Raw genomic sequence first — 15,447 nt, forward strand, 5'->3', positions numbered from 1 at the left:
GTCCAGAGAAGAGCTGGAGCAGCGTTATGGAGATAACGGCGGCGTTTATCCGGGAGGACGGGGTTAAAGTGACAGAGCAGCGCCGCCTCCTCCAGGAAGCCCAGCGTGTGAACTCAGCTCCCAGGAGGCGGCGGGCCGGACCTCACAGATCCAGCCGGCGCTCACTCCGCTGCCCGCTGGAAACTTAATTAAGTGCCTTCAGGAGGCGGCGGGGCCTGGACGGCCCGGGCAGCGGCATGCCCCTGCTCCCCAGTCTTTAACAGTGATGAATTAGCCCGGCTTCTCGGCTGCCTGCCTTCCATCACGGGCGACTTTCGCTCCGGGGAAGGAGCGCCGCGGCTCGCTCAGCATCAAGCTCGCCCTGATGCAGGACGCCCAGCTCGTATTTGGGGAAATGAGGACATTAACAAAAGCCAATACTGGAGGTAAAACAAACAAAGCCATTAGAGGAAATCAAGCAGGCTTGTTAGCGTCTCTTACTTTAAGAGTCCAAACAAAGCAGCGCCTCTCTGCCGCCATTCTGCCGCGGCCGAGGGGAGATAATGACGATGCAGCTGCAACCGAGCAATTATCCTGGATCTTTCTGGCAATGCTCGGCTCTGGCAGGTCCACCGACGCTGGAAATAATGAAATGAAATGAAACGGGGGGAGGGAGCTGAAAGGCGTCCCTGTACAGTGGAACCCGAGACGCTGCTTCTGACCAGCGGGCGGTCGCCATCACGCCGCTGAGGCGCCCTGCTGCAGGGACCGACCAGAACCACCTCACACTTATTATCCCCCCCGCCTGGATTTCTCTCAGAAGACTGTTCCTACTGGAACACAGGATTCAGGATCCTGCTTCTGGAAGAACCAGGTTACGAGACCAAAGCCAAGGCTGTGGAGGAATCGGCTCCATCCGAGGTGCAGCCACCGGACATGAGGCTTCTCGTGAGTTACTGGAGAAGACTCAGTGAATGACTGAACTGTGCAGAAATATGTTATCATGAAGACAATCACATGTCGATGTCGAACAAAGAGAGAATGGTGGCACACCGGATAGCTCTGGACCATGACCTGCAGTCCAGTGTTATAAAACACCATCAGCAGTCTGCATGCTCCAACACAGAGTGTTAGAACATGACAGCTGTCTCCTTCACACTGTCTGATCTACAACTGTAGGTTTCAAACAATAAAATATCCCAGAAACCCAAAAGTGGCTCGTCTTTGATTTCCTTCTAATTGGAGCGCCTGAAAGCTGCCTGGGTTCGGTGGGAGCAGGCAGGAGACGGCGGGGACGGCAGCAGGCGGAGCGGCATTTAACGGCGCTAAAGACGTGTTCAATAGAGGCCAGAGAACGTTCGCTCCGGCTCGGCTGAATGCAACTGGGGCAGAGCATTCACACAAATCTATAAATACTCCCGGCTCCGGTGACAGGCATTGTGGTTATTTATAAATCCCATCCAGCTAAATGTGCCGAATGCTGCGTCACCGTCCCCAACAATCACGCAGATGCGAGAAGCGATCTGCAACTTTTCCCCTTCTCTTCCATGGCCCCCCCTCCCCCGCTCGGCTCCGGCACCCCGCCGAAAATTGAACACCATTTTAATTACAAACAAAACAATAGCAGCTTCCAAGACGGTTGCTCGACAATCAGGCGCGGCGGCTGCAGACACGGCTAAATCCCCGCGCGTCGCTGTGAGCGACTTCAGTCGGCCGGTAATGACAAGCTTTCCATTTTTTATTTCTAAGTGCGTGGCGGTGCACGGGAGATAGAGGAAGAGCGGAATGGAAACGTAAGCCGCTGACAAGCTTAATGATGCCGGGCCGCGGTCCGGGTGGGGACGGAGGCGTCAGGAAGCCGGTCCACATCAAACAGCGCCCAGATGAGAACGGCGGCCCGCATGCCGATCACGCCGCCACTCCCACCCCGCTTCACAGGCAAGGCGGCGGACCAGTTTGTCAAGGGTACCGCGGATTGAGTGAACCAGACACTCACACTCTGCAGCTCAGCACAAAATAAGTCCAACGTGAGCCAGGGGCAAATTAATATTTTGTTGCATCAGGCAGTCCGTGCACTGAATTAATCTCACACTGTCTCTTTTTTCTTCCTTTTTCTCAAAACTGACAAACATTAAAGAGACGAAACCCTTTCAAAGTCATATAAACGACGCATTAGAGGCTCCATGATTCACATTTACAGGGCGTTCCACTCCCCTACAGCCACGCAGCCGACAGAGGACACCAGTCCTCTCTCTGCTGGAGGCGTTCGGCTCCACTCCAGGTTGGTGGTGGAACCACCTGGGGCAACGCCGCGGCGGCGGTCAGAATTCATTAAACCTGCACAGCTTATTCAGCAAGTCAGGAGCGAAGAGAGACGGAGGAACACATTAACATCCCTCTGTTCTAAAAGTCAGACTTCAAACGCCACGTTTCAGTCGACTTCTCCAGATTCAAAGAGCTTCTCTCCAACCGGACTTGCTGGAAATTAGATTCATCTGATCCCAGAAACTTCACACAAAAGATGCTCAAAGCAGACGACAAGGTCAAACTACTGGAGAAGGTTGCATGTCTAGGAAAGAGAAACCTCTGAAAAAACTGACAAGATTCATATCATAGAGGGACAGAGTCAAATGAGAGACTTTTCAAATGCCAACAGAAACTCAGCCGTTTTGCTTAAGTTGAGCTCCTGTTCAGATGGTGAGATGTTTTGGAGGAACTGAGCAAACGCAGTGTTCTGTTCTGGGTGTTGGGACCATGTCTCACAGTAGAAATGAAAGATTAATAAGGTTTCATGAAGAAAAGTGTTCCTGACGCACATGTCTGACCGCAGCATCGCAGCAGCATGGAACTAGGAAAAATGGACTTTTATGAACTTCTATCATTGTCAGTTTGTGATTTCTTCATAAAAACTTCAGTCCAGTCAGCGTTTCTCTTCATTCGTGCATATTTGAGTGATCTATATGAATATTCAGCCTTGGTAGACTTGTTCATTACCAGTCATGACAGGTCTATGTATCATGTGTCTGTGCTCATCATGTTATGCAGGTTCCAGGCTAACGTAACGGGGAATTGTTTGGACTTCAGTGTTGAAAACAACAGATAGATGTACTAATATTTAGCAATATAAAAGTAGTCAGTAGTGCTAGGGCGCTAAAGTAGCTTATTATTGACTGTAGGTGACTTTGGCAGCAGGATATGGCTCCTTTATTTCACACCATACAAATGTCCGTGTTCTCCCATCGTTATGGAGTTCTGTGTTTGTTTGGGTGTGTGTGTGTGTGTGTGTGTGTGTGTGTGTGTGTGTGTGTGTGTGTGTGTGTGTGCCTGCGGTTTCATTGGAAAACCTAACTACAGCACCCACTCGTGGCCCAATGTGAAAACTACACCGTTCTCAGTGTTTCTGACACTGTTTTCACTTGAAACGTTGTCGTGTGACCAAGGCCTTCGCTGGGTCTCCACTTGAAGACCGAACCTTTCAGGTACAGGAGGAAAACCCGAGGAGGAAGCGCCGCTTACCTGGAAGACGCCTCAAAGAGGACGACACACTGAGAGTCAGTGGTGGAAGAACCCTGGCAGACCGGGGCACTGAGCCGTGGAGAAAACTCAGACTGCCTCCTCTCTTGATTCACGCCATCTGATGGAGTGCAAACTGAAAGTAATCTGGACCTCACACCGCTGGGCGGACGCCAGATATCGACAAACACAGGCGGCGAACAACAAGCACACCGACATCAGGCTCTGAAAGGCTGCAGCTCCCCTCAGCCAGAGAACTCATGTAATAAGCAAAAACAAAACCCCGACAACAATAAGCACATCAAAGCAGAGGAGGAATCCAGCTGAAGGGAAACCAGCGTACTGTCGTCTGATGTGCGGCTCTGTGGAGTTCCAGCTCTCTTCTCAACACAAAATTACTGTTTTTCAAGCATACAGACAGAAAAGGAAACGTGTGAGGCCACTCAGGCAAACAGAATCACACGTGTGCATTAAGAAGCACAGGCCGTCCGTCCACAAACAAATGCAGCGAATGCAAACAGCTGCAGAGATTAAAATGAAGAGATGCACTTTGAAGAGCGACGGCAGGTCGAAGCAGCACGGAACTCGGCAGCATGAGGTTTCTCAGCGTGAACAAATTATTTATCACGACACTTCAAAGTTTGTGCTGCACCATCCTTATTACCAGATCAGCTGAGCGGAGATTTCTGAAGAAATAAAAGGAATCCTCCTGCCCTGACATGATATTCTTAAAATTATTTTTCAGTGCTCTATCAGAATCTCCGATGTTCATTTGTAGAGACAGAAAATATTCTTTATGGGAATCTGTCCAGCATGATCCCATCTGAGCTGAAAGGCCTCTAAAAGTTTACATTCATCACAATCAAACCTCCAGAGTTTAAAGGTCATCTTCAGGAGGAACAGGTCTGGGAGGTTCTGGGATCTCGTGACGATACAGAGAAGAAACAATCTGCTCAGTGAAGCAGAGCTGAAACTAGACCAGGCCACTGAATCGGTAAAGCATTAGCATGAACAACCACAGCATGCTAGCTGATATTAGGCGATTAGAATGTATTGAAGAGTGAATTGACGCGCGTCGATTAAGAAATGACCAGTTTATCATCGTTATCGACTCACTCTCTATCCCGATGATGTTTGATCACTGTTTTATCGAGCAGCTCGACTGAGGTTTCATTATAAACACAACCAACAGCGCCCTCTAGTGGCCCAAACTAATCACGTCACTGTTTCTGGCGTGATGTAAATGTGAAACTTTTCTGAAACAGAAACACCAAAAAACCTGACGTAGCTACACTTCGTAGCTACGTCAGGTTTTTAATTAGAGCTGCTACCAGATGAGGACATTTTTAGTTCCTGGAAAATGTCTTAACTTAAGAAAAACTTCAAATAAGTAGAATTTCTCTCAGTGATGTTTGAGATTTGGAACATCTGAGTTAAATTTCTTCGCCGTTGGGTGCTGTGCCGCGACACACACTGTGACACACACTGTGACACACACTGAATCAGTGTCAGTATGTTACTGTGCAATAGTGTAAAAGTGAATTCAGCAACGCAATAATCCTCAGTTAAAAAGAAAAAAAGTGGTATCACAGCGAGTTAGTCCTCAAAGAGGAGAGCAATCTTATCTCCTGCTGTAGACGTCTTCCTGCCGCTGACAGCTTTAATCTCCTATCTGACATGTATAAAAGCCCAGTAATGTGTGTGAGAAGCCGTTTCGCTGCATTACGCTCCCCGCTGTGATTTCTACCTGCAGCAGTGTGTCGCTTCCTCCATGCCCCTCGGGGCTTCGTCATAATTACGTTCATTATCCAATCTCCACTCCTGCCTGCTATTGTACGCTCCAGCTTGACCCAAACTCCACTCGGAGCACTAATCCCCGGGCAGCTGTAATTGATGTGCCCTTGTTCTGCGTGTTCTCCGGCAAACGCCTGCTAATAGAGCGGGACAGATTGGAGGACCCGACTGTAATCACCAGCGTTTAGCGCTCCTTCTTTGTACTCTCTTCATCTGCACGGCTAATTGGGATCAATAAACATGGCGAGCAAACACGACTCATTAGGACTTGCACTATTTCCTTCGCCCGAAGTGTGAAGCAGCCCGCAAACCTGCCTGCAGAATCGCTCTCCGGCTCGGCTGCTGCTGGATACTCAATAGATGGAGCGAGCGAGAATAAAAAAGCCTTTGAAATCGCTGAGAAGCTTTTGAAGCCCGTGTCCCACTGCTCGACGCTCTCAGGGTTTTCATCTCTCCACATCGCTCCTCATTTGCAGAGGAGCTCTCAGGGCCTCGCTGAGCAGCTGTAATGAACTCCGAGGAAGGAGGAGAAAAAAGAGAAGCCTCCACCAGAGGAGGCGACTGCAGCTGACAGCCCGGCGTCCTCCGCTGCACGCCGCATGTGCCGCAGGACGCTTTATGCAAACACGCAATAATCTACAGAACCGAGCAGAGGAGAAACGCTCGCCGCTCTAACGGAGCCCGGAGGAGCTGCGCAGACTGCAGGTCAACGCCATGTTCGCCGTGGGTCAACATTTATAATGACGAGTGAGAAAAATCAGCACCTTCGCTCATCCATGGCCTTCCTGTGACACTGATAAAGCTGAAATAGTCTGAGATAAATTGAGATTCTAGTATTGTTTTATCAGTTTGTTTTTTTTTTCTATCAGCTGTGAAGAAGACTGCAGAAGCTACACGGGTTAAAAAGCAAAATTCCTCCTAAACTAAACCACAAAATGAACATAATCCATCCATCAGCCACTAGATCTGTTGGATCTGTGAAAATCCTTCAGATTAAACGACTGTCGTCTGGTTCAGGCTCCATTATTCTTTTAAAATGCATCAATAAGTTGTATTTATTGACTCATTTCTGTGCTGTTGTTGGTTCTGCTGCCAGGACTTGGGTCAGTCGACTCCGTCTTTAAATCGCTATCATGGAAATTCTTCCTCCAAGCGTTTTACTTATCAATCATGTGCAGGAGCGTGATACAACAGGAACATTTCTCCTGAGGACTGAGCTGGGGAGGGGAGAACTCTCCCCCCACAAAGCTTAAAAAGCAGTCTGTTCCTCCCACTGAGCTCCGGCTTCACACCTTTGCTCATAATGGCAGCTGTTCATTTCCTGTGTGAGGCGGCGAGGCCACCCGCCAGCCGGAGCGCAGCGTGAGGCGGAAGCCTTCACCAGCAAAAAGGAAAATGCTGACAAACAACCAAACAGCGGAGAGGAGCAGCAGAATGAAGAATAGAGAGATCAGGAATGAGATGTTTCATCAGAGGACGAGAGAAGGAATGAGAGGATGGGCTCAGATGAGAGAAAGAAAATCCTTCAATTTACCCAAACGATGCAGACTTCCATTTGCGACAGGGGTAGCTCCGTCTACATGGAGGGGCAATAAGATCTAGAGGGATCTCAGAGACTTCTACGGGCAATGAGGTGTATCGCCTGCAACAACAAGAGAGAGGGAGAGACACTCTGAGGCGGCTCGCAAGGCACATGTTCTCAACTTCAGTCCTGCAGTGTGTTTTCATTCAGACGGCGTGCTGCACGGGCAACGGCGTGCTGCACGGGCGACGGCATGCTGCACGGGCGACGGCGTGCTGCACGGGCGACGGCGTGCTGCACGGGCGACGGCGTGTGTGCTGCACGGGCGACGGCGTGTGTGCTGCACGGGCGACGGCGTGTGTGCTGCACGGGCGACGGCGTGTGTGCTGCACGGGCGACGGCGTGTGTGCTGCACGGGCGACGGCGTGCTGCACGGGCGACGGCGTGTGTGCTGCACGGGCGACGGCATGTGTGCTGCACGGGCGACGGCGTGCTGCACGGGCGACGGCGTGCTGCACGGGCGACGGCGTGCTGCACGGGCGACGGCGTGCTGCAGCGGGAATCCGTCTCCGGCAGCAATGCTCGGCTGCCGCCGTCTGCAACATTCTCAATGTCTTCAAACCAGCGCCGAGAACCGTCACACATGCATTACCACAAGAGGCTGAATCAGCAGAGCTCCGAGCCAGGCGGGGGGGGGGAGCGGGAGCAGGAGGAGGAGCAGGAGATGACACATGATCAGAATGCATCGGGCTGAGCGGAGCGCCAGGCGACGGCGGACTCTGCACGGCACAGATATGAAGAGGGAGGAAGGAGGAAGCGGAGGAATGGATCTGTTATCGCAGGTGTTGGCGTCACGCTGACCTTTGAGGCTGAAAGCTGAAGAATGCAGGTTTGGAAAATAAAGAGGAAAAAAAGAAAGTAGTGTACATCAGGAGTTATGAGTTCAGCATAAAAGACACATCACAGTGAGAGCAGCACCAAGTCACCAGAAATCCACTGATTCTTCACTCATTTCTGGGTTTTTAGTACGATTTTAAAAGAAAACTGCTTTAATTCTGAGGTAAATCACTAAAGCTTGAATCAACTCAACAAAACTAACACACCTTCCCTTTGTCCCCTCACTCTGTTGTTGTTTGTAATGAATCTGACTCTGGATGTGAGTCAATCCTTTATTTCAGTTTTTTTACAAGTAGAAATTTGTAGGATCACACTGTTCGTCACATGGCTTACAGATTTCTCCATTCAAACCGGAGGTAAAAGCTTCTTAATTCTGATTTTCTGCTCACAAGTGATCGACATCCGATCTGCTGTGTGACAGTGTGGACGGTGAAATTCAGATTTTCCACACCGGACCCAGGCCTCCATCTTACGAGGTACCAAATCGGATCAGTATCTGAGGTCTTTCAACGCGACCGCCGTCTGAACAGTCCAGGCTCGTGTGTTTGACCGCAGCGCCAGGCAGCTGAAGACACTCAGAACAGATAAAGATCTAAATTTAATGAGACAGAAATAAAAGTCACGGAGGGCCAGTCGAGGAAACGTTTCTCACTCTAATCAAAGGCAGAGCTGATATTCACCGCTTTATCAAATAAACACAACTCAAACTATTTAAGATGTGAATCAAAAAATGATCTAAATCAATAAATATTAACCTCTTCCCCACCAGTAAACAGAATATGTAAGAGGATATAATGGAATATATTCCCACAGATTTTATCTTTTGAGTCAGAATTCCTGACAGTATTCAGAGAGTTTCTGGAAAATTGCTTTGCCAAGACGTTTCTACAGACTTTCATTGTGAAATCTTCTGTATTCCAGAAAACAAAGAAACATAAAGCTCTGTAACCTGGTCCTGCTCTGCCTCCTGTCTCTCAGTAACGGCTTCGAATCTGAGAGCCGGCGTTTTCTCCGCTGCGGCGCCGGCGCCGAGCGGACGGCTGGGACTGGGTTCAGGCGCCCGTCAGGAGGGAATTCTGGGTCACGTACGTTTCTGATGAAGTCGTAAAGCCTGTGGCTGAGGGGTCATTAACTTGAAGAGGAGTTTAGGCAGGGCCGATATAAAACGGAGCATTAAAAAGCTCGTCCTGATGGGTCCCAGTCTGCAGCGGGACGGCTCTGATGGTTTTACTGTGGCGGCACGATGGTGGCAGCAGCCAGAGGGATGCTGGGAGACCCCCGTCCAGACCAGCGGATTCCAACCGCCACCGATCCGTCAGTGTTTACAGGCGAAGACTCATCTCCACACCTCTGCACTGAGGTGTGTGTTTATTATGGCCAAACAGTTTCCAGTAGGGATGCACTGAGGCCGCCCCAGTTAAAGCAACGCTTGGTTTCCCAGAATGCTTTGGATTCCAGACCGTGTTTGCGTTGGCCACAGATCAGAAAGATCACAACCTTTCTTTTCCTGCGTTTGTATGCTAATTCTCACCCAACGGCATGTTTTCCAGCCCGACTGCCAGCTCGGCGGCTCCTCCATCTGAAGCGAATCATATAAGAAGAAGACCCTCGGCGGAATGGAAATCTAACGGCGGCCTGCCTCGCGGACGAACGTGCCCTACAGGACAAATGGGTTGAGCTCCTGTGCGACTGGATGCTGCCAGTAATAATCTGTTATCCACGGAGGTTCAGTCCCGGATGGAGATTCGGCTCCGTAAGCCTCCTGTTATCGCTGGAGAGCAGGTTCTGCGCTCTCTTAACGCCAAGCCCCAAACACAATCACTCCCACAACTTGTAAACTGCTGCAAGGGCAGGCCAAGTGGTTTCAAGGACTAATTAAGCTTAATAATCGGACATATGCTCCAAAGAAACACACACACACTCACACTCGGACACAGTCTGCTCTGCGCTCAATGCATTCTAAAAATAACGGCGTTACAGATAAAGACAGATCTTCAGCACATGGGTCATTTTCTGCCGCCGTGACAGATTTAAGAGCACAGGCCTGCTCTGCTTACCTGTCCATTACTGATAAAGTACACTTTCCTGGCTGTGACCTTGACAGTTTTTGTTTACTCACTTGAAAAAGTCATGCTATAAGCAGTTCCTGGATGTGAAAAGCTGTTGAAAGCAAAAACGGTGGTGTAGACGTGAAATAGCTGCTTCCGTTACAGTGACTTATTAGCAACCAGCCTCATGGAGCCTTCAAAGATATGATAATCAAAATGGCTTCGCCGCCATATTACAGAGCTGGAGTTCGTCTCTCATCAGTGACACAACTAAAAACCGTCAGACCGACGGTGCGTTCCCACCAGACGCGTTGCAAGCGTCACGGGCGTCACCGACGCCTCAAAGTTGACGCGCGCAAAGTGTGGAATTCGACGCGTGTTCATCGACACACGACGCTTGCAACGCTCGCGACACGCGGCAGCTCATTGGCAGGAGTGGGAGGAGCTTCTGTGTCCTGTCTTCATGTCGACTATGGCGGATCCCATCGAGACACTGGCTTGGCTTTATATCATAAAGAAAGCCAGAAAACGGCGTCGTCAGGCGCCTGTGCGACGTCTTTGGGTTCATCCCATCCTGGAGCGGCGTTCGCAATTTGGCGAATTTCATCATTTGCTCCAGGAGCTGCGTGAGGATGAGGTTCGCTTTCGGCGGTACTTCCGCCTCTCCTGGGCCCAGTTTGACGAGCTTCTGGCCCGCATCAGCGCTCAGAGTGCTCGTCTGTGATTGGATGACGCTCTGCGTCGACGCTTCAAAAATTCAATTTTCCCAACTTCAGGCGTTGACGCCTGCAACGTGCGACGCGGCGTGACGCGCTTCGCCAACGCTCGAAAAGCTCGGAAAGCGACGCTCGTAAAGCGCCTGATGCGCGTTAGGTCCGTTGAAGCTCGTCCACCAGAGACTGTGAATGTAGAAGCAACGCCGTGACGCTTGCAACGCGTCCGGGGTGAACGCACCATGAAGAGGAAGTGACGGGACGGGTGCAAAACGCCAGCGAGAAATATAAACAGCAGGTGATCGTGAAAAGTGTAAAAAAAAAACTACAAGACGCCTTAATTTCAGACTGAAAATATGAGTAACTGATGTTTTGGTTAATTAACTGAAAGCAGGAGGAGCAGTCATTACAGCTGCTTTTGTTTTTGCTCACAATCACCACGCTCTAAAAAAATATACGCTGGCTCTATTGCCAAAATTAATCGAGAAAATTAGATCATTTTGCAGACTGGATGGCCAAAAAACCCACAAATTTATGTACAAATATGGGGGAAAAAAAGAACAGTGTTTGGATTTTTCCTGTTTTTCTTATTATTATTTTTTGCACCAGAGCAAATCAATGACATCTATTTTCTCCAAGTGAATTTCACAGTTTTCAGGTTTAGTAAAATCTGATCTCATGAAGTTTTGTGTATTCACACTTCCTGGCAGTGAAACAGAGAGCAAACCTCTGCGGCCGTTCAAAGATTATTAGGCTTTCATCGACCAGTCAGGATCAAGATGATCTGCACGTGACGCCGTGTTTGACAAAACTAGATCCCGGAGGCCAGTAAAACCACGCTGTGTGTTAAAAAGTGGCACTTCAAGGTCCAGCAGGCGCTGTTTGCTACCGTCAGTAAAAAGCGGCCCTGGACGGGTCACAGGATGAGATCGATTCCTCGAGGGTCATTTTGAAATGTTTTATGTCAGAAACATGATCTACTGGTCCTGCGGGGCCGCGGGGGGGAAAAGATGGCCTCCGCCGGCCGTTCACCTTCAGGGTCACAGCTGCGTCGGCGCAGCCTCCCTGACGGTGTGGGTGGAGGGGTCTGGTTTCACCGGCTCTTAATCAGCGCGGCACGACAAGGTCGCCGTGGCCGGTGAAGCTGCGCCGCCGCCGCTCTGATCGGCGGCTCTCAGAGGACAGGTGGCGTCTGAGCCGCGGCGCCGAGCCGGGAACTTTCATCCTGTGGATCCTTGTTGACACAAATCTGAGGGACAAACACCCCCCGCCCCCACCCGACCCCCGCCTCACCCCGCCGCTCTGCCTGTGACGGATGAGCACTTCCGTCGGTTATGCAACGGCGGCTCTGCCGTGCACGGCGCCACTCAAAAAGCAGGTTTAAGCGGTTTTGGCTTTATGTAATGTGAAATCTAAATCTTTCCCTTTCCGCGTGGCACGCTCGCTGGTGGCATTACTCAACAAAAGAGGGCCGAGCTGTGCGCCGCTGGATGTCCTAAGCCCTGCTTTAACCTATTAGTCCAGGGGTTGTGCGACTCTCCGCATTGATTCTGGGAAAATTTGCTCTTGCACAACAGATTTCAGCCGACGCCGCAGCGGCGACGGGATTATGGAGTTGCTGTGTGTTGATTATGAACAGATCAAATGTTTTTTTTTTTTTTTTCCCCCCCCGCCAAAGAGGAAAATTAAAAAACAGGATGTATGAGTGGAGCTGTGGGAGAATGAAACAGAGCTCTACAATATCATGTTGACAGAATCCAATTAACCTTTGCAGCTTTAGCGTCGGGGCTTGGAAAATCGGCTTTGCTGTGGCAACCCTCCCTTTATCATTCAGTCCATCTCATCAGCACCGCATCGATGAGGTCCAGAGGGAGGGGGTTTACAGGGTTCACTATCAAACACAAAGATTTCATTATTCATAGTGTCCACAGCTCGGCTCAGTCAGAAGGCAAGCTTAAAAAAAAAAAAAAAAAACAGAAGAAGACGCTAATACACAATTAATTACTGCAGCTGATCATGGCACCGAGTGGAGCTCTGTGTTGAACTGGGCCGCTCCGCCGCGATGCCACCAGCAGCACCGTCACCGGCTTCGCTAAACACTTCACAGCGCCGCGCTCATGGCCGACTTCTCCTCAGCCCCAGGAGAAGGTCAGCGAACAGAAAACAACAGGCCTGGGCTGTGGAACACGTCGGCGTAACGGGAGCGTGGGTCCGACTGGCTCTGGAGGCTAAGCTAACGTTTAGCAGGGGGAATCGCAACAAATCAAGGCGTGGCCCAGCGTCGCAGAGGAGAACCTTATTGTTCTGTTGTGAGATCAGGGAAACTTGTCCCAACACTAGGGATGGGTTCTGTTCACATTTTGACCCGATCCGGGACCAATACCCGGTACCTGGGAATCAGTACTGGTACTCAATGGTAGCCATTTTCAGTACTTTTCTGTTTATGAGGTAATTGTAAAATGTTAAATTTGTTGTCTGGCTGCAGACGACGAGTCGCTAATGGACTAGCAGGCTAGTGTGCAAATTGATGCTAGCATTCAAATCAATACTAGCATTTTGCTAACGATGCGGAACGCAGGAGTTGTAGCCGTAGATCTGAGGCTGGTCCCTCCTCAGCATTGAGAAACATCCTGTTCTTCACCAGGAGCGTCCTCAGATTAGAAGTATTCCCGCTGCAGCGAGCGGAATCTGTGCCGTATTTTGAAAAGTGGAGCCATACTTTGGAGCGCTCTCTAGTCATACTGGTTTGTTGACATGCTTTCATTACGCTCTTGAGCCTGCAAAGCTGCTTTCAGGTCCAGCATGGAAAATTTCAAATTTTTCCAGTCCCTCACAGTCACAAGGTTATGTTCAGGTACCGAAACATGGTACCGTTTGATTTTATGTGAATCGATACTCAGTAGTACTGACAGAAGTCGGTCAGTACCTATAAAAGTACCGAGTTCAGTACCCGTCCCTACGATCTGGGGCCCATCATGCTGCTCGTCCACACTGAAGAGGTGGCATTATGCTCCCTGCCTCAGACTTCAGCACCGTGCAGTGGGACTTCACATGGCGTCACTGTTAGCACCGTGTGGATCAGTCTAATCCTGCATTCAGGCTCCGTTTATTCCCGTTTCACGTTTACACAGAAACATTTTGAAGCATGAAAACAACAGAAACACTCAGAGCTATCAAGTCCTCATGCTGGGCCACTGGTGGCGCGCTCGGAGCGTATCCACACAGTCCCATCATGGCAGATATTTCTCAAAACGTTTGTCTGTTCTCTGGGAGTTTTCTGTCTTCACTTGAAGACGTTGTTCCGTAAACAGGTTCTGCTTCATGGTAGACGCTCGATCATCTTGATGTTTGAGCAAAATGAGAGAAACCTATCAGCGTGTGACGACGACAGGAAGCAGAAACAAACAGCGGCAATGTGCTGGAAGCCGACTGAGATGATCAACATGTTTGTATCTACTGCGGATTCGGATGAACGCCGGCCTTAATTCCGATGGGACGTCGGTCACGTGGCTGTCGGCTCCACAGCTGATGAGGCCGCCCTTCACCAGGAACAGGAGTTCAGTACCAGCTTTTCTTTACTACAATCATACTGCTGAAGTTGACACCAGGCAGCAGCAGTTCTGCAGCCGTCCAAACAGGCTCTCACAAGACAGCAACACTTCAGTACAGACCGAGGAAAGGGTGACGGTTCTCCATCAGCATGAGAGATGACTGGATGAAGCAAGGCATCACGCTGGGGTTTCAAACCAATCAAATCGTCCTGAATGCTTCTCAAACAACACAGAAACCAAGAAATCTAATCATTCCTCATTCAGCACAGGGCGGGAGGAGCTGTCAGCCTCACAGCTTTACTACTTCATCAAAACAATGACAAGGTCTGGGTTTTCCAGCCATACGGTTTCTATATTCTTGCCACTTCTCCTTATTGATTCTTTAACCTCAAAGTTGATATTTTACACTGCTGAGCATCCCAGGAAGAGAAAAGGCTGGTTTCATCCGGCTAACTATACCTGGTGATTTTCATCACTTTTCTCTCATTATTGATAAATCATTTTCAAAATGTCCAAATATAAGTCCCATCATTCATTCATGAACAATTGTTTTAGATTGAAATGTAAGAGTCTGAGTAAACCATTCTGTGAGGAATACTGCTTTCTTTAGCTAGCTTGATAACAGCTGAACCTTTAAAAGGTAACAGTAACACAGATTCCTTAACATCAGTTGACTCATAAAAGTTACTAATGACCGAGCGGCTTGAGGTCTGCAAAGTTCTCAGAACATTTTCTCTGTTCTGGAGACGAACGCAGCAAGAAACGCTGTGTTGAAATTCCCAAAAGCAGCAATTAACCATTGAAGCGGAGGTTATTCACTGTGCAGGTCGTCCTGCGGAGGAGCTGTGACCTATAGCCAGCCAGTAATTACAGCAGGAGGACGGAAGGGAGATGTAATGCATCATCTCAGCACGGACGAGAGACCGGCTCAGTGCTGGAGGAGGGGAAGCGTGGCTCCACACACAGGAGCAAGACTGAAATGAAACATGTGGAACACCGGCCGGGGCTGAACTGGAGCCCGGTCCAGACTATGTGGAGGCTACATGGATTGTGTGCATTAATGAGTCCCTCCTCTGAGCTCCTCTCCCCACTCAGCTGATGTGAAAGTGGAAGGTGAGCCACTGCGCCTCCTTCAGGATTCCTCTACACTTCGTCAATACTTCGAGAGTTGTTAATCGTCCTAATATAGTTCAGCATCTCGCATCCCAGGCTAAATACTTCAAAAAGCCCAGTGCAGGACGGCCTGGAAGCACAAAACACGTCAAAATGTGAAGAAAACAAGGAGTCCCTGGGAGCCTGCCGAGTCAGCGACGAGCCCTGCTCTCACCTTCAGCGTCTAGTGCTCCCTCATCATATCTGATACTTCCGGGCCACCGTACCTGTTCAAACCTCCGCAGGCTGTACAGACACAGCAGTTCATGTTTCACTGC

At 49.7% G+C, this 15,447-nt stretch overlaps 1 protein-coding gene across 4 annotated transcripts in view; it reads right to left on the bottom strand.

Annotated features, from left to right (window-relative positions):
• iqsec1b (IQ motif and Sec7 domain ArfGEF 1b) overlaps nucleotides 1–15,447 on the bottom strand; it is a 166,847-nt gene that overhangs the window by 110,327 nt on the left and 41,073 nt on the right. For 3 of the 4 annotated variants that reach the window (XM_030091291.1, XM_030091290.1, XM_030091295.1), the window contains exon 2: nucleotides 6,821–6,928. The exons of the other annotated variant lie outside the window; for it this stretch is intronic. In XM_030091291.1, coding sequence (XP_029947151.1) covers nucleotides 6,821–6,928 — 108 coding nt within the window. The remainder of the gene's footprint in view (nucleotides 1–6,820; nucleotides 6,929–15,447) is intronic. 4 annotated transcript variants of the gene reach the window in all.

This window comes from Salarias fasciatus, chromosome 5 (assembly GCF_902148845.1).
Source record: "Salarias fasciatus chromosome 5, fSalaFa1.1, whole genome shotgun sequence".
In the NCBI taxonomy this organism is placed as follows: domain Eukaryota; kingdom Metazoa; phylum Chordata; class Actinopteri; order Blenniiformes; family Blenniidae; genus Salarias; species Salarias fasciatus.